At 45.8% G+C, this 26,049-nt stretch overlaps 2 protein-coding genes across 2 annotated transcripts in view; both read right to left on the minus strand.

Annotated features, from left to right (window-relative positions):
* The window catches only part of LOC139544968 (protein unc-13 homolog B-like), a 133,530-nt gene that overhangs the window by 14,230 nt on the left and 93,251 nt on the right, over nt 1–26,049 (minus strand). Inside the window, exons 22-23 of the mRNA XM_071352221.1 lie at nt 23,363–23,440; nt 22,624–22,701 (exon numbers count right to left, since the gene is read on the minus strand). Coding sequence (XP_071208322.1) covers nt 22,624–22,701; nt 23,363–23,440 — 156 coding nt within the window. The remainder of the gene's footprint in view (nt 1–22,623; nt 22,702–23,362; nt 23,441–26,049) is intronic.
* LOC139545982 (proline-rich protein 36-like) lies at nt 3,516–22,052 on the minus strand. Its single transcript, XM_071354246.1, has 8 exons — nt 22,002–22,052; nt 20,177–20,215; nt 19,903–19,935; nt 18,190–18,222; nt 16,275–16,296; nt 13,595–16,187; nt 5,171–5,191; nt 3,516–3,542 (listed from the first exon to the last, which is right to left on the minus strand). The coding sequence occupies exons 1-6, from the start codon at nt 22,050–22,052 to the stop codon at nt 14,920–14,922; spliced, it is 1,446 nt and encodes a 481-aa protein (XP_071210347.1). The 3' UTR covers nt 3,516–3,542; nt 5,171–5,191; nt 13,595–14,919.

Raw genomic sequence — 26,049 nt, forward strand, 5'->3', positions numbered from 1 at the left:
CTCTCTACCTCTGTGTCCCCTTGTCATTTCTGATCTGTCTAAATAAACCTTGAAAATACATCAGGAGAGTGGAAAGGGACCCTGTGGCTTACAGGATGTAGACTACGGTCGTGCCCAAAAGTTTTGAGAATGACACAAATATTAATTTCCACAAAGTTTGATGCTTCAGTGTCTTCAGCTATTTTTGTCAGATGTTACTATGGAATACTGAAGTATAATTACAAGCATTTCATAAGTGCAAAAATACTTTTATTGACAATTACATGAAGTTGATGCAAAGAGTCAATATTTGCAGTGTTGACCCTTCTTTTTCAAGACCTCTGCAATCCGCACTGGCATGCTGTCAATTAACATCTGGGCCACATCCTGACTGATGGCACCCCATTCTTGCATAATCAATGCTTGGAGTTTGTCAGAATTTGTGGGTTTTTGTTTGTCCACTCTCCTCTTGAGGATTGACCACAAGTTCTCAATGGGATTAAGGTCTGGGGAGTTTCCTGGCCATGGACCCAAAATATCGATGTTTTGTTCCCCCAGCCACGTAGTTATCACTTTTGCCTTATGGCAAGGGTCTCCATCGTGCTGGAAAAGGCATTGTTCGTCACCAAACTGTTCCTGGATGGTTGGAAGTTGCTCTCGGAGGATGTGTTGGTACCATTCTTTATTCATGGCTGTGTTCTTAGGCAAAATTGTGAGTGAGCCCACTCCCTTGGCTGAGAAGCAACCCCACACATGAATGGTCTCAGGATGCTTTACTGTTGGCATGACACAGGACTGATGGTAGCGCTCACCTTGTCTTCTCCGGACAAGCTTTTTTCCGGATGCCCCAAACAATCGGAAAGGGGATTCATCAGAGAAAATGACTTTACCCCAGTCCTCAGCAGTCCAATCCCTGTACCTTTTGCAGAATATCAGTCTGTCCCTGATGTTTTTCCTGGAGAGAAGTGGCTTCTTTGCTGCCCTTCTTGACACCAGGCCATCCACCAAAAGTCTTCACCTCACTGTGCGTGCAGATACACTTACATCTGCCTGTTGCCATTATTGAGCAAGCTCTGTACTGGTGGTGCCCCGATCCCGCAGCTGAATCAACTTTAGGAGACGGTCCTGGCGCTTGCTGGACTTTCTTGGGCGCCCTGAAGCCTTCTTCGCAACAAGTGAACCGCTCTCCTTGAAGTTCTTGATGATCCGATAAATGGTTGATTTAGGTGCAATCTTACTGGCAGCAATATCCTTGCCTGTGAAGCCCTTTTTGTGCAAAGCAATGATGACGGCACGTGTTTCCTTGCAGGCAACCATGGTTGACAGAGGAAGAACAATGATTCCAAGCACCACCCTCCTTTTGAAGCTTCCAGTCTGTTATTCGAACTCAGTCAGCATGACAGAGTGATCTCCAGCCTTGTCCTCGTCAACACTCACACCTGTGTTAACAAGAGAATCACTGACGTGATGTCAGCTGGTCCTTTTGTGGCAGTGCTGAAATGCAGTAGAAATATTTTGGGGAGATTCAGTTAATTTGCATGGCAAATAGGGACTTTGCAATTGCAATTCATCTGATCACTCTTCATAACATTCTGGAGTATATGCAAATTGCCATCATACAAACTGAGGCAGCAGACTTTGTGAAAATGTATATTTGTGTCATTCTCAAAACCTTTGGCCACGCCTGTAGAATACCGCCGTATTATAATATCCCCATGTGGCTAGTGCCACCTGCTGGTGTGGTGGCTGATGACAGAGGCCCATAATCGGTAGTGTGGCTAGGGGGCAATGGGCTTTTTAAAGGATATATAAATATACAGTAACAGTCATTTTCTTTAGTAGTCACGTCCGCTCTAGGTATTCAGGTTCTGCCTCTGTGTTAGTCACAGCAGCGGGTCATAACCATTCAGGTTCTAGCTCTGTGTTAGTCACAGCAGCGGGTCACAGCAGCAGTGAGAATCACAGCAATAGGAAAGGCACAACCAATAATAAATGTACTCAAAGGTACATTCGAATATTAATGTGGTTCCTGACCAAGGTACTGGGGATACAGCAGATACAGTACCCTATTGTTAGATATATCCCTGTTGTGAGACATATCCCTGTTGTGAGACATATCCCTATTGTGAGACATATCCCTATTGTGAGACATATCCCTGTTGTGAGACATATCCCTATTGTGAGACATATCCCTGTTGTGAGACATATCCCTGTTGTGAGACATATCCCTATTGTGAGACATAACCCTATTGTGAGACATATCCCTGATGTGAGACATATCCCTATTGTGAGACATATCCCTATTGTGAGACATATCCCTATTGTGAGACATATCCCTGTTGTGAGACATAACCCTATTGTGAGACATATCCCTGATGTGAGACATATCCCTATTGTGAGACATATCCCTATTGTGAGACATATCCCTGTTGTGAGACATATCCCTGTTGTGAGACATATCCCTGTTGTGAGACATATCCCTATTGTGAGACATATCCCTATTGTGAGACATATCCCTATTGTGAGACATATCCCTGTTGTGAGACATAACCCTATTGTGAGACATATCCCTGATGTGAGACATATCCCTATTGTGAGACATATCCCTATTGTGAGACATATCCCTGTTGTGAGACATAACCCTATTGTGAGACATATCCCTGATGTGAGACATATCCCTATTGTGAGACATATCCCTGTTGTGAGACATATCCCTATTGTGAGACATATCCCTGTTGTGAGACATATCCCTGTTGTGAGACATATCCCTGTTGTGAGACATATCCCTATTGTGAGACATATCCCTGTTGTGAGACATATCCCTATTGTGAGACATATCCCTATTGTGAGACATATCCCTGATGTGAGACATATCCCTGTTGTGAGATATATCCCTGTTGTGAGACATATCCCTATTGTGAGACATATCCCTGTTGTGAGACATAACCCTATTGTGAGACATATCCCTGATGTGAGACATATCCCTATTGTGAGACATATCCCTGTTGTGAGACATATCCCTATTGTGAGACATATCCCTATTGTGAGACATATCCCTGATGTGAGACATATCCCTGTTGTGAGATATATCCCTGTTGTGAGACATATCCCTATTGTGAGACATATCCCTGTTGTGAGACATATCCCTATTGTGAGACATATCCCTATTGTGAGACATATCCCTGTTGTGAGATATATCCCTGTTGTGAGACATATCCCTATTGTGAGACATATCCCTGTTGTGAGACATATCCCTATTGTGAGACATATCCCTATTGTGAGACATATCCCTGTTGTGAGACATATCCCTGCAGGAGCTATCCCTGGTGTCTACCACAGTCTACCTTCTTCACTGTCTCAACCTGTCTGACCTGGTCTCTACCTCAGCCTACCTTCTTCACTGTCTCAACCTGTCTGATCTGGTCTCTACCTCAGCTTACCTTCTTCACTGTCTCAACCTGTCTGATCTGGTCTCTACCTCAGCTTACCTTCTTCACTGTCTCAACCTGTCTGATCTGGTCTCTACCACAGCTTACCTTCTTCATGCCCGCTGTGGCTTCAATCTATCCAGAGGGACATAGAAAAATGAGAGAAAACAGAAAAAAGGACAGGAGAAAATAAAAAGTTGAGTGGGCTTATAAGGTTAACATATGTTGACTATTATGCTGTATGCAATTTACCATAAAACCCTATCCAATGTTTTTCTAATGGTTTCAGTTGCTACGTAGAGAAAGGGTGAGGGGGTGTAGAATACGGTATTGTATTGGGGGGGGGGGGGTGAATGAGGTGTAGAATACGGTATTGTATTGGTGAGGGGGGTGAATAGAGTGTAGAATACGGTATTGTATTGGTGAGGGGGGTGAATAGGGTGTAGAATACGGTATTGTATTGGTGGGGGGGGGTGAATGAGGTGTAGAATACGGTATTGTATTGGTGGGGGGGGGGGTGAATGAGGTGTAGAATACGGTATTGTATTGGTGAGGGGGGTGAATAGAGTGTAGAATACGGTATTGTATTGGTGAGGGGGGTGAATAGGGTGTAGAATACGGTATTGTATTGGTGGGGGGGGGTGAATGAGGTGTAGAATACGGTATTGTATTGGTGGGGGGGGTGAATGAGGTGTAGAATACGGTATTGTATTGGTGAGGGGGGTGAAAAGAGTGTAGAATACTGTATTGTATTGGTGGGGGGGTGAATAGGGTGTAGAATACTGTATTGTATTGGTGGGGGGGTGAATAGGGTGTAGAATACTGTATTGTATTGGTGAGGGGGGTGAATGAGGTGTAGAATACTGTATTGTATTGTTGAGGGGGGTGAATGAGGTGTAGGATACTGTATTGTATTGGTGAGGGGGGTGAATAGGGTGTAGAATACGGTATTGTATTGGTGAGGGGGGTGAATAGGGTGTAGAATACGGTATTGTATTGGTGAGGGGGGTGAAAAGAGTGTAGAATACTGTATTGTATTGGTGGGGGGGTGAATAGGGTGTAGAATACTGTATTGTATTGGTGGGGGGGTGAATAGGGTGTAGAATACTGTATTGTATTGGTGAGGGGGGTGAATGAGGTGTAGAATACTGTATTGTATTGTTGAGGGGGGTGAATGAGGTGTAGAATACTGTATTGTATTGGTGAGGGGGGTGAATAGGGTGTAGAATACGGTATTGTATTGGTGGGGGGGTGAATAGGGTGTAGAATACGGTATTGTATTGGTGGGGGGGTGAATAGGGTGTAGAATACTGTATTGTATTGGTGAGGGGGGTGAATAGGGTGTAGAATACGGTATTGTATTGGTGAGGGGGGTGAATAGGGTGTAGAATACGGTATTGTATTGGTGGGGGGGTGAATAGGGTGTAGAATACGGTATTGTATTGGTGGGGGGGGTGAATGAGGTGTAGAATACAGTATTGTATTGGTGGGGGGGGGGGGTGAATGAGGTGTAGAATACGTTATTGTATTGGTGGGGGGGGTGAATGAGGTGTAGAATACGTTATTGTATTGGTGGGGGGGTGAATAGGGTGTAGAATACGTTATTGTATTGGTGGGGGGGTGAATAGGGTGTAGTATACGTTATTGTATTGGTGGGGGGGTGAATAGGGTGTAGAATACGGTATTGTATTGGTGAGGGGGTGAATAGGGTGTAGAATACGGTATTGTATTGGTGGGGGGGGAGGTAAATGGGGAAAACAAACCTTGTTCACTTCATTCTTTGACTAGAGTGTGAGAAGGGGTGAGGAAAGAAAAGGACAAACCATATTAAAACAGATGGCAGTGAGACACAAATATGATGATCAATCTTTCCTAGTTTAGATAGAATAGATAGGTAACTGTTTAACAGATTCATAGTATACTAGGGTTCAATAGACCTTTACAAGTGCACTACATGGCCTGAAGTACAATGCCTTCGGAAAGTATTCAGACCCCTTGACTTTTCTACATTTTGTTACGTTACAGCCTTATTCTAAAACCGATTAAATTGTTGTTTTCCCTCATCAATCTACACACAATACCCTATAATGACAAAGTAAAAACTGTTTATACATTTTTGCAAATGTATAAAATAAAATAAATTGAAATATCACATTTTCATAAGTATTCAGACCCTTTACTCAGTACTTTGTTGAAGCACATTTGGCAGCGATTACAGCCTCGAGTCTTCTTGGGTATGACGCTACAAGCTTGTCACACCTGTATTTGGCGAGTTTCTCCCATTGTTCTCTGCAGATCCTCTCAAGCTCTGTCAGGTTGGATGGGGAGCGTCACTGCACAGCTATTTTCAGGTCTCTCCAGAGATGTTCGATCGGGTTCAAGTCTGGGCTCTGGCTGCGCCCCTCAAGGAAATTCAGAAACTTGTCCCGAAGCCACTCCTGCGTTGTCTTGGCTGTGTGCTTAGGGTCATTGTCCTGTTGGAAGGTGAACCTTCGCCCCAGTCTGAGGTCCTGAGCGCTATGGAGCAGGTTTTCATCAAGGATCTCTCTCTACATTGTGCCGTTCATCTTTCTCTCGATCCTGACTAGTCTCCCAGTCCCTGCCACTGAAAAACATCCCCACAGCATGATGCTGCCACCACCATGCTTCACCGTATGGATGGTGCCAGGTTTCCTCAAGACGTGACGCTTGTCATTCAGGCCAAAGAGTTCAATCTTGGTTTCATCAGACCAGAGAATCTTGTTTCTCATGGTCTGAGGCCTTTAGGTGCCTTTTGGCAAACTCCAAGTGGGCTGTCATGTGCCTTTTACTGAGGAGTGGCTTCCGTCTGGCCACTCTACCATAAAGGTGGAGTGCTGCAAATATGGTGTCCTTCTGAAAGGTTCTCCCATCTCGACAGAGGAACTCTGGAGCTCTGTCCGAGTGACCATCGGGTTCTTGGCCACCTCCCTGATCAAGGCCTTTCTCCCCCAATTGCTCAGTTTGGCAGGTGTTTTTGGGGAGCTTCAATGCTGCATAACTTTTTGTACCCTTCCCCCAAATCTGTGCCTCGACAAAATCCTGTCTCGGAGCTCTACGGACAATTCCTTCGACGTCATGGATTGGTTTTTGCTCTGACATTGTCATGTTTTGTCATTGATTATCATGTCTTGTCTCTGTGCTTCCCTTCTATTCGTTTCCCTCTGCTGGTCTTATTAGGTCCTTTCCCTCTTTCTATCCCTCTCTCTCCCTCCCTCTCTCCCTCTCTCGCTCTCTCTCTCTATCGTTCCGTTCCTGCTCCCAGCTGTTCCTCATTCTCCTAACTACCTCATTTACTCTTTCACACCTGTCCCCTATTTTGCCCTCTGATTAGAGTCCCTATTTCTCCCTCTGTTTTCCGCTTCTGTCCTTGTCGGATCCTTGTTTGATGTTTGCTGTTCTGTGTCCTTGTTCCGCCCTGTCGTGTTTTTGCCTTCTTCAGATGCTGCGTGTGAGCAGGTGTCTATGTCAGCTACGGCCTGTGCCTTCCCGAAGCGACCTGCAGTCTGTGGCCGCGTCTCCAGTCGTTCCTCTCTACTGACGAGAGGATTTCAGTTTTCCTGTTTTGGATTTACCTAAAATAATATCCAGGAGTATCGGTTTTTGTTTAAGACTGGAATAAAGACTCTGTTTCTATTAAGTCGCTTTTGGGTCCTCATTCACCAGCATAACAGAAGGATCCGACCAAGAATGGACCCAGCGACTACGGATTCTCGCAACACTGCCGTCGAGTTCCAGGGAGCAATGCTCGGCAGACACGAGCAGGAATTGTCTGCTGCTCGTCATGCCGTTGAGACCCTGGCCGCTCAGGTCTCCGACCTCTCAGGACAGTTTCAGAGTCTTCGTCTCGTGCCACCAGCTACTTCCTGGTCTTCCGAGTCTCCGGAACCTAGGGTTAATAACCCACCATGTTACTCTGGGCAGCCCACTGAGTGTCGCTCCTTTCTCACCCAGTGTGATATTGTGTTCTCTCTCCAGCCCAACACATACTCAAGAGAGAGAGCTCGGATCGCTTACGTCATATCACTCCTTACTGGTCGGGCTCGGGAGTGGGGCACAGCTATCTGGGAGGCAAGGGCTGAGTGTTCTAACGATTATCAGAACTTTAAAGAGGAGATGATACGGGTTTTTGATCGTTCAGTTTTTGGGAAGGAGGCTTCCAGGGCCCTGGCTTCCCTATGTCAAGGTGATCGATCCATAACGGATTACTCTATAGAGTTTCGCACTCTTGCTGCCTCCAGTGACTGGAACGAGCCGGCGTTGCTCGCTCGTTTTCTGGAGGGACTCCACGCTGAGGTTAAGGATGAGATTCTCTCCCGGGAGGTTCCTTCCAGCGTGGACTCTTTGATTGCACTCGCCATCCGCATAGAACGACGGGTAGATCTTCGTCACCGAGCTCGTGGAAGAGAGCTCGCGTTAACGGTGTTCCCCCTCTCCGCATCTCAACCATCTCCTCCCACCGGCTCAGAGACTGAGCCCATGCAGCTGGGAGGTATTCGCATCTCGACTAAGGAGAGGGAACGGAGAATCACCAACCGCCTTTGCCTCTATTGCGGTTCTGCTGGACATTTTGTCATGTCATGTCCAGTAAAAGCCAGAGCTCATCAGTAAGCGGAGGGCTACTGGTGAGCGCTACTACTCAGGTCTCTCCATCAAGATCCTGTACTACCTTGTCGGTCCATCTACGCTGGACCGGTTCGGCTGCTTCCTGCAGTGCCTTGATAGACTCTGGGGCTGAGGGTTGTTTTATGGACGAAGCATGGGCTCGGAAACATGACATTCCTCTCAGACAGTTAGGGAAGTCCACGCCCATGTTCGCCTCAGATGGTAGTCTTCTCCCCAGTATCAGATGTGAGACACTACCTTTAACCCTCACAGTATCTGGTAACCACAGTGAGACCATTTCCTTTTTGATTTTTCGTTCACCTTTTACACCTGTTGTTTTGGGTCATCCCTGGCTAGTATGTCATAATCCTTCTATTAATTGGTCTAGTAATTCTATCCTATCCTGGAACGTTTCTTGTCATGTGAAGTGTTTAATGTCTGCTATCCCTCCTGTTTCTTCTGTCCCCTCTTCTCAGGAGGAACCTGGTGATTTGACAGGAGTGCCGGAGGAATATCATGATCTGCGCACGGTCTTCAGTCGGTCCAGAGCCAACTCTCTTCCTCCTCACCGGTCGTATGATTGTTGTATTGATCTCCTTCCGGGGACCACTCCCCCTCGGGGTAGACTATACTCTCTGTCGGCTCCCGAACGTAAGGCTCTCGAGGATTATCTGTCTGTTTCTCTCGACACCGGTACCGTGGTGCCTTCTTCCTCTCCCGCCGGAGCGGGGTTTTTTTTTGTTAAGAAGAAGGACGGTACTCTGCGCCCCTGCGTGGATTATCGAGGGCTGAATGACATAACGGTTAAGAATCGTTATCCGCTTCCCCTTATGTCGTCAGCCTTCGAGATTCTGCAGGGAGCCAGGTTCTTTACTAAGTTGGACCTTCGTAACGCTTACCATCTCGTGCGCATCAGAGAGGGGGACGAGTGGAAAACGGCGTTTAACACTCCGTTAGGGCATTTTGAATACCGGGTTCTGCCGTTCGGTCTCGCTAATGCTCCAGCTGTCTTTCAGGCATTAGTTAATGATGTACTGAGAGACATGCTGAACATCTTTGTTTTCGTTTACCTTGACGATATCCTGATTTTTTCACCGTCACTCGAGATTCATGTTCAGCACGTTCGACGTGTACTCCAGCGCCTTTTAGAGAATTGTCTCTACGTGAAGGCTGAGAAGTGCGCCTTTCATGTCTCCTCTGTCACATTTCTCGGTTCTGTTATTTCCGCTGAGGGCATTCAGATGGATCCCGCTAAGGTCCAGGCTGTCAGCGATTGGCCCGTTCCTAAGTCACGTGTCGAGTTGCAGCGCTTTCTCGGTTTCGCTAATTTCCATCGGCGTTTCATTCGTAATTTCGGTCAAGTGGCTGCCCCTCTCACAGCTCTGACTTCTGTCAAGACGTGCTTTAAGTGGTCCGGTTCCGCCCAGGGAGCTTTTGATCTCCTCAAGAAGCGTTTTACATCCGCTCCTATCCTTGTTACTCCTGACGTCACTAAACAATTCATTGTCGAGGTTGACGCTTCAGAGGTGGGCGTGGGAGCCATTCTGTCCCAGCGCTTCCATTCTGACGATAAGGTCCATCCTTGCGCTTATTTTTCTCATCGCCTGTCGCCATCGGAACGCAACTATGATGTGGGTAACCGCGAACTGCTCGCCATCCGCTTAGCCATAGGCGAATGGCGACAGTGGTTGGAGGGGGCGACCGTTCCTTTTGTCGTTTGGACTGACCATAAGAACCTTGAGTACATCCGTTCTGCCAAACGACTTAATGCACGTCAAGCTCGTTGGGCGTTGTTTTTCGCTCGTTTCGAGTTCGTGATTTCTTATCGCCCGGGAAATAAGAACACCAAGCCTGATGCCTTATCCCGTCTCTTTAGTTCTTCTGTGGCTTCTACCGACCCCGAGGGGATTCTCCCTGAAGGGCGTGTTGTCGGGTTGACTGTCTGGGGAATTGAGAGACAGGTTAAGCAAGCACTCACTCACACTGCGTCGCCGCGCGCTTGTCCTAGTAACCTTCTGTTCGTTCCTGTCTCTACTCGTCTGGCTGTTCTTCAGTGGGCTCACTCTGCCAAGTTAGCTGGCCACCCCGGCGTTCGGGGTACGCTTGCTTCTATTCGCCAGCGGTTTTGGTGGCCTACTCAGGAGCGTGACACGCGCCGTTTCGTGGCTGCTTGTTCGGACTGCGCGCAGACTAAGTCAGGTAACTCTCCTCCTGCCAGTCGTCTCAGACCGCTTCCCATTCCTTCTCGACCATGGTCTCACATCGCCTTAGACTTTATTACCGGTCTGCCTTCGTCTGCGGGGAAGACTGTGATTCTTACGGTTGTCGATAGGTTCTCTAAGGCGGCACATTTCATTCCCCTCGCTAAGCTTCCTTCCGCTAAGGAGACGGCACAAATCATCATTGAGAATGTGTTCAGAATTCATGGCCTCCCGTTAGACGCCGTTTCAGACAGAGGCCCGCAATTCACGTCACAGTTTTGGAGGGAGTTCTGTCGTTTGATTGGTGCTTCCGTCAGTCTCTCTTCCGGGTTTCATCCCCAGTCTAACGGTCAAGCAGAAAGGGCCAATCAGTCGATTGGTCGCATATTACGCAGCCTTTCTTTTCGAAACCCTGCGTCTTGGGCAGAACAGCTCCCCTGGGCAGAATACGCTCACAACTCGCTTCCTTCGTCTGCTACCGGGCTATCTCCGTTTCAGAGTAGTCTTGGGTACCAGCCTCCTCTGTTCTCGTCCCAGCTCGCCGAGTCCAGCGTTCCCTCCGCTCAGGCTTTTGTCCAACGTTGTGAGCGCACCTGGAGGAGGGTCAGGTCTGCACTTTGCCGTTACAGGGCGCAGACTGTGAGAGCCGCCAATAAACGTAGGATTAAGAGTCCTAGGTATTGTCGCGGTCAGAGAGTGTGGCTTTCCACTCGTAACCTTCCCCTTACGACAGCTTCTCGCAAGTTGACTCCGCGGTTCATTGGTCCGTTCCGTGTCTCTCAGGTCGTCAATCCTGTCGCTGTGCGACTGCTTCTTCCGCGACATCTTCGTCGCGTCCACCCTGTCTTCCATGTCTCCTGTGTCAAACCTTTTCTTCGCGCCCCCGTTCGTCTTCCCCCCCCCCCCCCCGTCCTTGTCGAGGGCGCACCTATTTACAAGGTACGGAAGATCATGGACATGCGTTCTCGGGGACGTGGTCACCAGTACTTAGTGGATTGGGAGGGTTACGGTCCTGAGGAGAGGAGTTGGGTTCCATCTCGGGACGTGCTGGACCGTTCGTTGATTGATGATTTCCTCCGTTGCCGCCAGGGTTCCTCCTCGAGTGCGCCAGGAGGCGCTCGGTGAGTGGGGGGGTACTGTCATGTTTTGTCATTGATTATCATGTCTTGTCTCTGTGCTTCCCTTCTATTCGTTTCCCTCTGCTGGTCTTATTAGGTTCTTTCCCTCTTTCTATCCCTCTCTCTCCCTCCCTCTCTCCCTCTCTCGCTCTCTCTCTCTATCGTTCCGTTCCTGCTCCCAGCTGTTCCTCATTCTCCTAACTACCTCATTTACTCTTTCACACCTGTCCCCTATTTTGCCCTCTGATTAGAGTCCCTATTTCTCCCTCTGTTTTCCGCTTCTGTCCTTGTCGGATCCTTGTTTGATGTTTGCTGTTCTGTGTCCTTGTTCCGCCCTGTCGTGTTTTTGCCTTCTTCAGATGCTGCGTGTGAGCAGGTGTCTATGTCAGCTACGGCCTGTGCCTTCCCGAAGCGACCTGCAGTCTGTGGCCGCGTCTCCAGTCGTTCCTCTCTACTGACGAGAGGATTTCAGTTTTCCTGTTTTGGATTTACCTAAAATAATATCCAGGAGTATCGGTTTTTGTTTAAGACTGGAATAAAGACTCTGTTTCTATTAAGTCGCTTTTGGGTCCTCATTCACCAGCATAACAGACATGCACTGTGAATTGTGGGACCTTATATAGACAGGTGTGTGCCTTTCCAAATCATGTCCAATCAACTGAATTTACAACAGGTGGACTCTACTCAAGTTGAAGAAACATCTCAAGGATGATCAATGGAAACAGGATGCACCTGATCTCAATTTCAGGTATCATAACAAAGGATCTGAATACTTATGTAAATAAGGTATTTCTGTTATTTTTATAAATACATTTTCAAAAATGTACAAAAAAAACTGTTTTCACTTTGTCATCATGGGGTACTGTGTGTCGACTGATTAGGACATTTGTTTTTTATTTAATTGATTTTAGAAAAAGGCTGTAATGTAACAAAATGTGGAAAAAGTCAAGGGGTCTGAATACTTAATGAATGCACTGTATGGGAACACCCCTTCAACGGACGAATCTGGGTTTGGCTGATGCCAGGAGAATGCTACCTTTCCCTATGCATAGTGTCAACTGTAAAGTTTGGTGGAGGAGGAATAATGGTCTGGGGCTATTTTTCATGGTTCGGGCCCCTTAGTTCCAGTGAAGGGAAATCTTAACGCTACAGCATACAATGACATTCTAGATGATTCTGTGCTTTCAACTTTGTGGCACAAGATTGGGGAAGGCCCTTTCCTGTTTCGGCATGACAATGCCCCCAAGCGAGATCCATACAAAAACGTTTGTCTAGATAGATGTGGAAGAAATTGACTGGCCTGCACAGAGCCCTGACCTCAACCCATTGAACACCTTTGGGATGGACTGGAATGCTGACTGCGAGCCAGGCCTAATCGTCCAACATCTTTGCCCGAACTCACCTAAGGCTCTCGTGGCTGAATGAAAGTCCCCGCAGCAACGTTCCAACATCTAGTGGAAAGCCTTCCCAGAAGAGTGGAGGCTATTTTAGCAGCAAAGGGTGGACCAACTCCATATTAATGCCCATGGTTTTGCAATGAGATGTTCGACGTTGTTCGACGTGTCCACATACTTTTGGCCATGTAGTGTATTCTCAGTCACAACGCATGTGGTCCCCCTGACACAATCTAGACTCATGTCTCAGGTAACTGAGAAAAATAAATATTGTCTTGCTCAAACGGTCAGGTTCCAAATGAGAACGATTCAGCTAGCGGGAAGGGAACTGTATCCTGAACAGGATTCTGGGAAATGGCTGAGTCACTGGCCAATCACTCAGCAGTTATAGAACAGCAGTAGGCGACACACTCTAACTAATGATAAACTCCAGGGGCTGTGTCCCAAATGACAACCTATTCCCTATAAAGTACACCACTACTGACCAGGGCTTATAAGGCTCTGGTCAATAGTAGTGCGCTAATATAGGGACAAGGGTGCCATTTGGACACATATCTGTGTTGTGTGTAGCACACTCATTCACTTCCTCGCTTCCTAGGACGGTGGCTGCGCATATGGAAACGGTCATTAGGTTCCCGTCTATGTACTGTATACGGTGATTAGGCGTCATACTGTGAACAGGTACTTCTGTCTATTCTGCATTATACTTTACCCTCTAGATCTCAAGTGCTGTGCTTAGGCCTGTACATTCCTACTCATATATGGGTACTGATCCTCAATGTCACACTTGCTCACACACTTAACTAACTTCTAAATGTAAATCACAGTATTGTGGCGATCAAACCACCCACCTTTTTGCTGATGTTGTCCTCCTTCAGAGGACAGAAGTAACAGAGAGTTTTAGTCTCACACAAAAGTACATGACCAGTCACACACACACACAATCCCAAAGGCAAACAAATTCACACACACGCACATGAACTCAAAGACACAATTTATAGAAAAATATTAACGCTTGTGTGAAGGCTGGTTAAAGGATGTAGGAGACAGGAGGAGACAGGAGGAGACAGGAGGAGACAGGAGGAGACAGGAGGAGACAGGACAGAGGATACAGGAGGAGACAGGAGGAGACAGGACGAGACAGGAGGAGACAGGAGGAGACAGGAGGAGACAGGAGGAGACAGGACGAGACAGGACGAGACAGGAGGAGACAGGAGGAGACAGGAGGAGACAGGACGAGACAGGAGGAGACAGGAGGAGACAGGAGGAGACAGGAGGAGACAGGAGGAGACAGGAGGGAGGAGACAGGAGGAGACAGGAGGAGACAGGAGGAGACAGGAGGAGACAGGATGACTGTATTGAACTAGAGGATGAGAGGAGTGAAGAGGGAGGGATGACTGTATTGTACTAGAGGATGAGAGGAGTGAAGAGGGAGGGATGACTGTATTGTACTAGAGGATGAGAGGAGTGAAGAGAGAGGGATGACTGTATTGTACTAGAGGATGAGAGGAGTGTAGAGGGGATGAAGAGGGAGGGATGACTGTATTGTACTAGAGGATGAGAGGAGTGAAGCGGGAGGGATGACTGTATTGAACTAGAGGATGAGAGGAGTGTAGAGGGGATGAAGAGGGAGGTTGAATTTAAAGCTCAGATAAACCAACCTGCTTCTCCTTGTCTTTCTTCTCAGCCTATAGAAGCCAGGGAGACATACAAGTGGAATGAGTTATGCTTCGAACACACGCACACACACAGACACACCGTCCATATGCCACTACTGTACTGTACCTCATCGTATGTAACTCAGACAATGTCATTGTGAGGCATCTGTCATCAGGAGAGCTAACAGAATCGTGTTGCTCTCCGTCTCTCGCACGCACGCACGCACGCACGCACGCACGCACGCACGCACGCACGCACGCACGCACGCACGCACGCACGCACGCACGCACGCACACACACACACACACACACACACACACACACACACACACACACACACACACACACACACACACACACACACACACACACACACACACACACACACACACACACAGTCTTGTAACACACACACACACCAGAGGGACACACCTTTTCCTTCTTCTTGTCAAGCTTTAGGAAAAACAAAACAAATGAGGTAAACATGATGACTAGAGATGATAGAACAACAGAACTACTAAATCAAATCAAGAGGAGTGAGACGGGAGAGGTTGGAGGGGGGTGAGACGGGAGAGGTTGGAGGGGAGTGAGACGGGAGAGGTTGGAGGGGAGTGATGCGGGAGAGGTTGGAGGGGGGTGAGACGGGAGAGGTTGGAGGGGAGTGAGACGGGAGAAGTTGGAGGGGAGTGAGACGGGAGAGGTTGGAGGGGAGTGAGACGGGAGAGGTTGGAGGGGAGTGAGGCGGGAGAGGTTGGATGGGAGTGAGACGGGAGAGATTGAAGAGGAGTGAGACGTGAGATGTTGGAGGGGAGTGAGACGGGAGAGGTTGGAGGGGAGTGAGACGGGAGAGGTTGGAGGGGAGTGAGACGGGCGAAGTTGGATGGGAGTGAGACGGGAAAGGTTGGAGGGGAGTGAGATGGGAGAGGTTGGTGGAGAGTGCGACGGGAGAGATTGACGAGGAGTGAGACAGGAGAGGTTGGAGGGGAGTGAGACGGGAGAGGTTGGAGGGGAGTGAGACGGGCGAAGTTGGATGGGAGTGAGACGGGAGAGGTTGGAGGGGAGTGAGATGGGAGAGGTTGGTGGAGAGTGCGACGGGAGAGATTGACGAGGAGTGAGACAGGAGAGGTTGGATGGGAGTGAGACGGGAGAGGTTGGAGGGGAGTGAGACGGGAGATGTTGGAGGGGAGAGACGGGAGGGGTTGTAGGGGAGTGAGATGGGAGAGGTTGGAGGGGAGTGAGACGGGAGAGATTGAAGAGGAGTGAGACGGGAGAGGTTGGAGGGGAGAGACGGGAGGGGTTGGAGGGGAGTGAGATGGGAGCGTTTGGAGGGGAGTGAGACGGGAGAGGTTGGAGGGGAGTGAGACGGGAGAGGTTGGAGGGGAGTGAGCCGGGATAGGTTGGAGGGGAGTGAGACGGGATAGGTTGGAGGGGAGTGAGACGTGAGAAGTTGGAGGGGAGTGAGACGGGAGAAGTTGGAGGGGAGTGAGACGGGAGAGGTTGAAGAGGAGTGAGACGGGATAGATTGGAGGGGAGTGAGATGGGAGCGGTTGAAGGGGAGTGAGACGGGAGAGGTTGGAGGGGAGTGAGACGGGAGATGTTGGAGGGGAGTGCGGCGGGAGAGGTCGGAGGGGAGTGAGACGGGAGAGGTTGGATGGGAGTGAGACGGGAGAGGTTGGAGGGGAGTGAGGCGGGAGAGTTTGGAGGGGAGTGAGACGGGAGAGGTTGGAGGGGAGTGAGGCTGTGATATAAGCTCAATGTTTCCTGACAAACACACACACACTTGGTCTTAGAGCCAGCCATTTCACAACATGAATGGACAGAGGAGTGATATACATAAATAATCTCAACACAACCAAACCTTGTCTTTCTCACTGTCCACATCACTGTCATCACCCTATAGGAGGCCAAGGGAGACAACCACATTCAAGACTAGACACAACCCACATACAACCTACATACAACCTACACACAACCTACATACATACCTATATCATAACCTGAACAACTTCAGCACGAATGAAAACGCAGCTCCAATACACTTAAATTCTAATATTGTAGATTTTAAAATGCAAATCTACAACATCATCTTCAAACTGGTTGGTTGTACACCAATGAGGAGATGGATATATCAGCTGAGACTAGCACAAATACACTGAAACAACACACCACATACACAGTCTTTACTAGACACTGGCAGTTGTTTAATGCCACCCACTGCCTTGAGAACCAATGCCCTTTTTGTCCCTAGCCAACAAACCTTTCTTTGTTCCTTATCCTTGTTGTCAATCTGAAGAGGAGAAGACGAGAGAGAGAGAGAGAGAGAGAGAGAGAGAGAGAGAGAGAGAGAGAGAGAGAGAGAGAGAGAGAGAGAGAGAGAGAGAGAGAGAGAGAGAGAGAGAGAGAGAGAGAGAGAGAGTACTGTCCTCAGATGCTTAAAGTGCCAGCCCCCCCCCCCCCCCCCAGACCCATAAGCACACACACACTCTCTCACACACACACACACACACACACACACACACACACACACACACACACACACACACACACACACACACACACACACACACACACACACACACACACACACACACACACACACATACACACACACACACACAAAGTATCAAGGAGTAGGGCAGAGAAACACACACACACACACCCAGGGCAGGTTGGGAGAAACCATTTACAAACAGACCTATCTAGCATCAACCAAACAGTAATTGACAAACTATTTTAAAAAATTGAGCCTCAAGTAGTCAGTCTATAGCCATTACCTTTTCAACCTCTCAGAGCGGGTACGATCATTTTAATATCTAACAAGCATCCAGTTATCCCCTTCTGTTAGCGTTGCTGCTATGATGCTATCCCTCACTGCTCTCTCCAATGCTAATATCTACCATTATCCCACTAGCATCCAGCCATCCCTCACTGCTCTCTCCAATGCTAATATCTACCATTATCCCACTAGCATCCAGCCATCCCTCACTGCTCTCTCCAATGCTAATATCTACCATTATCCCACTAACATCCAGCTATCCCTCACTGCTCTCTCCAATGCTAATATCTACCATTATCCCACTAACATCCAGCTATCCCTCACTGCTCTCTCCAATGCTAATATCTACCATTATCCCACTAACATCCAGCTATCCCTCACTGCTCTCTCCAATGCAAATATCTACCATTATCCCACTAACATCCAGCTATCCCTCACTGCTCTCTCCAATGCTAATATCTACCATTATCCCACTAACATCCAGCTATCCCTCACTGCTCTCTCCAATGCTAATATCTACCATTATCCCACTAACATCCAGCTATCCCTCACTGCTCTCTCCAATGCTAATATCTTCCATTATCCAACCATGTTTCTTTCCCTTTTCTTTAATCTGAATAAAGTTGAATGTTTTTAGGTGTTGGAATCGTCCCCCAGCGTGGAGATAAGAGCAACCCATTTTAGCAGCCCACCACCCATGTGGAGAGACATAACACATTCAATTATCTGCCGGCTCCCTGCTAGTCACTAGGCTATTAACATCTCACTCTAGAGGAGGAAGGCAAGACGTCATGCTGAGGAGATGTTGTAAATCTATTAAATGGCTTGTGGAGCCAAGTGAGGCTGTGAGAGGCTGTGAGAGTAGCTTTACTGGGCCATTCGACTGCTGCCACTAACGACTACCACAAGATTACGAGCAACATTTTGAATGTTTACATGGAGACAGAGGGGATTTAATGGGATCGGTATACACAGCCACCTTTCCCCCAGAACCCCCCCCCCCCCCCTCACCTCTGAGCCGGCGTCTGAGTCCGAGCAACCAGACTGAGACAAGAAAAAGAAGGGTGAGACAAAGAGGTGAAAAAGACATTACCCCATGACCCATAAGGAGATGTTGATTTCCTGCCTTAAACCAACAATGTATTTTTCTTCTGTATGTAAAGCGTTACAACAGCAATGTGAGTATGAGGTCAAGTCTAGGTTATATAGCAGGTTGCTCAGGGTTATTTTATACATACAGTATGTATATACATATATACTTTAACCCTATTGATACCAACTAGACAGCTGTCAATTTAACTCTGGTATCAGTGACCAAGTTATACAACACTATTAGATCAAGCAGTCCAGTCATGTCCAGTATCTCCTCTTACCTCCGACTAGCAGCCAAACGAAAATCCCAGAAAATAATGGAGAAAAAAAAGGTTTAATATATATCAGTAGGGGAGGGGATTGTTGACAATGTGACCAGTGATGTAGTGGTGAAAAACATAGGTGGGTAAACTCTGATCGCGGTAAAATTAAATTAAAAAAATAATACTCCCTACACTTTCCATGCATTTTTAAACAAAAGATGGGTAAACTGTTGGGCAAAACAAATACTTTGCTCTATACAAACTACAGGCTAACGCTAACACTGAACACTGAGCTCTATACAAACTACAGGTTAACGCTAACACTGTGATCTATACAAACTACAGGCTAACGCTAACACTGAACACTGAGCTCTATACAAACTACAGGCTAACGCTAACACTGAACACTGAGCTCTATACAAACTACAGGTTAACGCTAACACTGTGATCTATACAAACTACAGGCTAACGCTAACACTGAACACTGAGCTCTATACAAACTACAGGCTAACGCTAACACTGAACACTGAGCTCTATACAAACTACAGGTTAACGCTAACACTGTGATCTATACAAACTACAGGCTAACGCTAACACTGAGCTCTATACAAACTACAGGCTAACGCTAACACTGAGCTCTATACAAACTACAGGTTAACGCTAACACTGAACACTGAGTTCTATACAAACTACAGGCTAAAGCTAACACTGAACAATGAGCTCTATACAAACTACATTTTACATTTACATTTAAGTCATTTAGCAGACGCTCTTATCCAGAGCGACTTACAAGTTGGTGCATTCACCTTATGATGTCCAGTGGAACAACCACTTTACAATAGTGCATCTAACTCTAAGGGGGGGGGGTTAGAAGGATTACTTTATCCTATCCTAGGTATTCCTAGGATAGGATAAAGTAATCCTTCTAACCCCCCCCCCCCCCTTAGAGTTAGATGCACTATTGTAAAGTGGTTGTTCCACTGGACATCATTTTATTAAATTTTATTTAAACTACAGGCTAACGCTAACATTGAGCTCTATACAAACTACAGGCTAAAGCTAACACTGAACACTGTTCTCTATACAAACTACAGGCTAACGCTAACACTGTGATCTATACAAACTACAGACTAAAACTAATACTGTGCTCTATACAAACTACAAGCTAACGCTAACACTGTGATCTATACAAACTACAGACTAAAACTAATACTGGGCTCTATACAAACTACAGGCTAACGCTAACACTGAGCTCTATACAAACTACAGGCTAAACACTCAATATTGTACTCTATGCAAACAAGCTGAAGTTAACGCTGAACACTATGCTTTAAAAACTCTGTCCTCTGTGTGGGAGGGTAATACCCACCATGTCATCCTCCCCCTCGTTGTCGGTTAGAGCCTGGAGAGGACAAACACACAACCCTCAGTTTCAATGAGAGATGTAAAGCTGAAACCACACCACTGTTTAAAAGCTGAGAGAAATCCAGTGCCCTTTTCATTGACTACAGACAGCCCAGATTTAAAAAAAAAAATAACGTACAGTGTTGTCAACAACAACCTAGAGTATGACAGAAAACAACTAGATGCTATGCCATAATATAGTAGCATCTTAACTGCCTGTGTTAGATGGACAGACCTACCCCCTCATCGAACTCCTCAGGCTCCTCCTCATCCTCAAGCTTAGGAGAAAAACGGGTATATCATCAATCAATCAAACGAAATGTATAAAGCCCTTCATGAAGGCGTCCTGTTTAAATCCACACAATGGAACAACCGCTGATATCAAAAGAAGAATTCTAGAACAGTCACACAAGGTATCATACACTATCGTTCAAAAGTTTGGGGTCATTTAGAAATGTCCTTGTTTTTGAAAGAAAAGCAAATTTTTTTGTTCATTAAAATAACATACAATTGACCAGAAATACAGTGTAGACATTGTTCATGTTGTAAATGACTATTGTAGCTGGAAACGGCTGATTATTTATGTAATATCTACATAGGTGTACAGAGGCCCATTATCAGCAACCATCACTCCTGTGTTCCAATGGCACGTTGTGTTAGCTAATCCAAGTGTATCATTTTAAAAGGCTAATTGATCATTAGAAAATACTTTTGCAATTATTTTAGCACAGCTGAAAACTGTTGTCCTGATTAAAGAAGCAATAAAACTGGCCTTCTTTAGAGTATCTGGAGCATCAGCATTTGTGGGTTCAATTACAGGCTCAAGAAATGGACAGAAACAAAGAACTTTCTTCTGAAACTCGTCAGTCTATTCTTGTTCTGAGAAATGAAGGCTATTCCATGCGAGAAATTGCCAAGGAACTGAAGATCTCGTACAACGCTGTGTAATACTCCCTTCACAGAACAGCGCAAACTGGCTCTAACCAGAATAGAAAGAGGAGTGGGAGGCCCCAGTGCACAACTGAGCAAGAGGACAAGTACATTAGAGTGTCTAGTTTGAGAAACAGACGCCTCAACTGTCAGCTTCATTAAATAGTACCCACAAAACACCAGTCTCAACGTCAACAGTGAAGAAACTACTCCGGGATGCTGGCCTTCCAGGCAGAGTTGCAAAGAAAAAGCCATATCTCAGACTGGCCAATAAAAAGAGAAGATTAAGATGGGCAAAAGAACACAGACACTGGACAGAGGAAGATTGGAAAAAAAGTGGAGCCAATTTCCTCCTACAACAGGACAACAGCTCCAAACTATGCAATAACTATTTAGGGAAGAAGCAGTCAGCTAGTATTCTGTCTATAATGGAGTGGCCAGCACAGTCACCGGATCTCAACCCTATTGAGCTGTTGTGGGAGCAGCTTGACCGTTTGGTACGTAAGAAGTGCCCATCAAGCCAATCCAACTTGTGGGAGGTGCTTCAGGAAGCATGGGGTGAAATCTCTTCAGATTACCTCAACAAACTGACAACTAGAATGCCAAAGGTCTGCCAGGCTGTAATTGCGGCAAATGGAGGATTCTTTGACGAAAGCAAAGTTTGAAGGACACAATTATTTTTCCAATTAAAAATCATTATTTATAACCTTGTCAATGTCTTGACTATATTTCCTATTCATTTAGCAAATCATTTCATGTATGTTTTTATGGAAAACAAGGACATTTCTAAGTGACCCCAAACTTTTGAACGGTAGTGTATATGGATGGAGAGAGGTCTACAGACCTACAAGAAGCAATATATGGATGGAGAGGTCTACAGACCTACAAGAAGCTATATATGGATGGAGAGGTCTACAGACCTACAAGAAGCTACATATGGATGGAGAGGTCTACAGACCTACAAGAAGCTATATATGGATGTTGATACAAGGGGTTGATACATTTTTCAAAAGGGAAAATCAAGTCAGAAAATTCCAAGTGGAAAGAAGCCTTTTTAATCCGTAAATAAAACTGTAAATGCACTATAAGTTGAAAATGTTTTCCTGCAACAGGGTGATCAAATGAAGATCCTACATCTGTATAGGTGCTATAGCGAAGCCAACACTTCCAGCCATTGGTTTTCATCCATATACTTAGTTTATTTGTTTGGTTGTCTTTGGCGTGACAACAAAACAAAGACAGAGAGGCGCTGGCTACAACACAAACAGACAGGCTAAGGAGAAGATCCTAGGTACAGGACAGGGTTTAGTCGGGATGTTGAGTAGAGATATATAGGCACTGGTGTGGATCTGGGTCATAGAAGGAAAGGGCAGAGGTGGGAGGAGAGAGAGCGTCACCTTGGACCCAGGAACAGTCTTTGGACCTTTGACCTACCATACACTCCTCTGCAGCGACCTGGAGACACACACACACATCTGCTGGTTAGTCTTAATATGCTTCAATATGCTCTGAACCACTTTTGCACACACACACACACACACACACACACACACACACACACACACACACACACACACACACACACACACACACACACACACACACACACACACACACACACACACACACACACACACACACACACACACACACACACACACACCTTCTTTTGGGATCCCTCGTAGTCGAGTATGATTTCCCCCCCGGCACCTAAGTATAATGTGTAAAGTGTGTGTCTGACAACGTTGCTTCTCACCTGTTTAGCCCCCATGCACTCAAACATCTTCTCCAACAAGACCCGCATCTGTTGTACGTTATTCATCAACACACATGGCTGGGAGAGAGGAAGGAAGAGAGATGGAGACAGAAAGAGAGAGGGAGAGAGAAAGAGAGATAAGAGACAAAGAAAAGAGAGGAGAGAGTAAAAGAGAAGGTGTGTGTTGAGGTGAAGTGAGATTCAGAGAGACGAGAGAGTAAAAGGGAAGGTGTGTGTTGAGGTGAAGTGAGATTCAGAGAGACGAGAGAGTAAAAGAGAAGGTGTGTGTTGAGGTGAAGTGAGACGAGAGAGTAAAAGAGAAGGTGTGTGTTGAGGTGAAGTGAGATTCAGAGAGACGAGAGAGTAAAAGAGAAGGTGTGTGTTGAGGTGAAGTGAGATTCAGAGAGACGAGAGAGTAAAAGAGAAGGTGTGTGTTGAGGTGAAGTGAAATTCAGAGAGACGAGAGAGTAAAAGAGAAGGTGTGTGTTGAGGTGAAGTGAGATTCAGAGAGACGAGAGAGTAAAAGAGAAGGTGTGTGTTGAGGTGAAGTGAGATTCAGAGAGACGAGAAACAACATGCTGGAGTAACTAAGAAAACTAAGATAGTTTATACGCTCTAAAGATGATGCAGTACAGAAGCTGTAGAGAGAGGACACATAGTGTCCTTCAGAAATGAGTTTTGAAGTGGATACAGTCTATCGGTTCCTAAAGGAACCTTGTTGAGAGAATGCAGTACTCACTATCTTCTCCTTCTGGCAGTAGGAGGGGAAGTCCTTGGACAGGATAGCACAGTACTGCATCAGCACCTTGGTGATGGTCTGGAGAAAGAGAGAACAGTCAGAAAACACCTTGGTGATGGTCTGGAGAGAGAGAACAGTCAGAAAACACCTTGGTGATGGTCTGGAGAGAGAGAACAGTCAGAAAACACCTTGGTGATGGTGTGGAGAGAGAGAACAGTCAGAAAACACCTTGGTGATGGTCTGGAAACAGAGAAAACAGTTAGAAAACACCTTGGTGATGGTCTGGAGACAGAGAGAACAGTCAGAAAACACCTTGGTGATGGTCTGGAAACAGAGAGAACAGTCAGAAAACACCTTGGTGATGGTCTGGAGAGAGAGAACAGTCAGAAAACACCTTGGTGATGGTCTGGAGACAGATAGAACAGTCAGAAAACACCTTGGTGGTGGTCTGAAGAGAGAGAGAACAGTCAGAAAACACCTTGGTGATGGTCTGGAGACAGATAGAACAGTCAGAAAACACCTTGGTGATGGTCTGGAAACAGAGAAAACAGTCAGAAAACACCTTGGTGATGGTCTGGAGACAGAGAACAGTCAGAAAACACCATGGTGATGGTCTGGAGACAGAGAGAACAGTCAGAAATTATTAAATAATTATTAGATAACGCATAGCTGACAGAGAGAGAGAAAAAATGAGAGTAGGAGGGAGAGTGACAGCTTTCCACCCTGTAGACTGTTACAACACCAACTCTATCACAAGTTCACTGCTTTAAAGTCAACAATAACCATCTGACCATGGCAATAACGGCCTCGTACTCTGTTCTAGATCATACAATATGCATATTATTATTACTATTGGATAGAAAACACTCAGAAGTTTCTAAAACTGTTTGAATTATATCTGTGAGTAAAACAGAACTCATTTGGCAGCAAACTTCCATACAGGAAGTGAAAAATCTGAAAACGAGGCTCTGTTTCAGGGCCTGCCTATTCAACTGGCTTTTATTTATCGATATGTATGCACTTCATACGCTTTCCACTAGATGTCAACAGGCAGTGGAAGGTTGAATGGGGTGTCTAGCTTGATCTGAGGCCGAATAAGAGCTTTTGGAGTGGCAGGTCCGGTATTTTGTTTGATTTCGACGGCGCGCGGGGGACCTCGACATTGTCTTCTGAAGAGCGTTCGGTATACACGGCGAATTGCTCCGGCTCTGATTTTATTTGATACATATGAGAAAAACATCATAAAGTAGGATTTTTCAACCGAGTTTGATCAGTTTATTCAACGTTTATTGGGAATTTTGGAATTTTTCGTTCCATGCGTCAAGAGATGATGGACACGTGAGCTCGACATGGCTAGCAAAAGTTGCTAATTCGACAGAAGAAATGGACAGTCTAAAACCAAACAACGATTTATTCTGGACCTAGGACTCCTTGCACAACATTCTGATGGAAGAACAGCAAAAGTAAGACAACATTTATGATGTTATTTCGTATTTCTGTGTAATATGTTGACTCCTATTCTCCGCCGTGTTGGTGAGCGCTGTCTCACATATTGTGTATGTTGTGGTGAAGTTATTTTTAAAAATCTAACACAGCGGTTGCATTAAGAACCAGTGTATCTTTCATTTGCCATACAACAAGTATTTTTATGTAAAGTTTATGATGAGTTCTTTGGTCAGATTAGGTGAGTGTCCAAAATATCTCCGGACATTCTGGTGAATCGTTGCTACGTATTCACAATGTATAACCACGATTTGCAGCTCTAAATATGCACATTTTTGAACAAAACATAAATGTATTGTATAACATGATGTTATAAGACTGTCATCTGATGAAGTTGTTCAAGGTTAGTGATTAATTTTATCTCTAATTTGTCGGTTTTGTGCAAGCTATTTTGGCGGGGAGTAAATTGCGTTGTGTGTTTGGCTACTGTAGTGAGCTAATAGAAATATATATTGTGTTTTCGCTGTAAAACACTTAAAAAATCGGAAATATTGGCTGGATTCACAAGATGTTTATCTTTCATTTGCTGTACACCATGTATTTTTCATAAATGTTTTATGATGAGTATTTATATATTTCACGTTGCTCTCTGTAATTATTCTGGCTGCTTTGGTGCTATTTGTGATGGTGGCTGCAATGTAAAACCAGGATTTGTAGCTATAAATATGCACATTTTCGAACAAAACATAAATGTATTGTATAACATGATGTTATAAAACTGTCATCTGATGAAGTTGTTCAAGGTTAGTGATGAATTTTATCTCTATTTGTGGGTTTTGTGAAAGTTACCTATGCGGTGGAAACATGGTGAAAATATGCCGTTGTGTGTTTGGCTATTGTGGTTAGCTAATATAAATACATATTGTGTTTTCGCTGTAAAACATTTTAAAATCGGAAATGATGGCTGGATTCACAAGATGTTTATCTTTCATTTGCTGTATTGGACTTGTGATTTCATGAAATTATATTATATGATATCCCTGTCCCGTTAGGCTAGGCTATGCTAGTCAGCTTTTTTGATGAGGATGCTCCCGGATCCGGGATGGGTATGAAGTAAAGGTTAACGAAGTTGACTCTGTATTAATTATGTTGTTTGCTAATTTGGTTGAATTTGAATTCCATTGACCTTTATCTATTCATCTCAGTGAGAGAGTTTGTGTGTGTGTGTTTGTGCACATGATGTG

The sequence above is a fragment of the Salvelinus alpinus genome, chromosome 19, assembly GCF_045679555.1.
Source record: "Salvelinus alpinus chromosome 19, SLU_Salpinus.1, whole genome shotgun sequence".
In the NCBI taxonomy this organism is placed as follows: Eukaryota; Metazoa; Chordata; class Actinopteri; order Salmoniformes; family Salmonidae; genus Salvelinus; species Salvelinus alpinus.

Coding starts and splice junctions, on each gene's coding strand:
- LOC139545982 (XM_071354246.1), bottom strand. CDS start 22,052: ATGAAAACCAATGGCTGGAAGTGTTGGCTTCGCTATAGCACCTATACA. Junction 20,216..22,001: donor GCTATAGCACCTATACAGAT/GTAGGATCTTCA, acceptor TTTTCTCCTAAG/CTTGAGGATGAGGAGGAGCC. Junction 16,188..16,274: donor TGATGACAGTGATGTGGACA/GTGAGAAAGACA, acceptor GCTGGCTCTAAG/ACCAAGTGTGTGTGTGTTTG.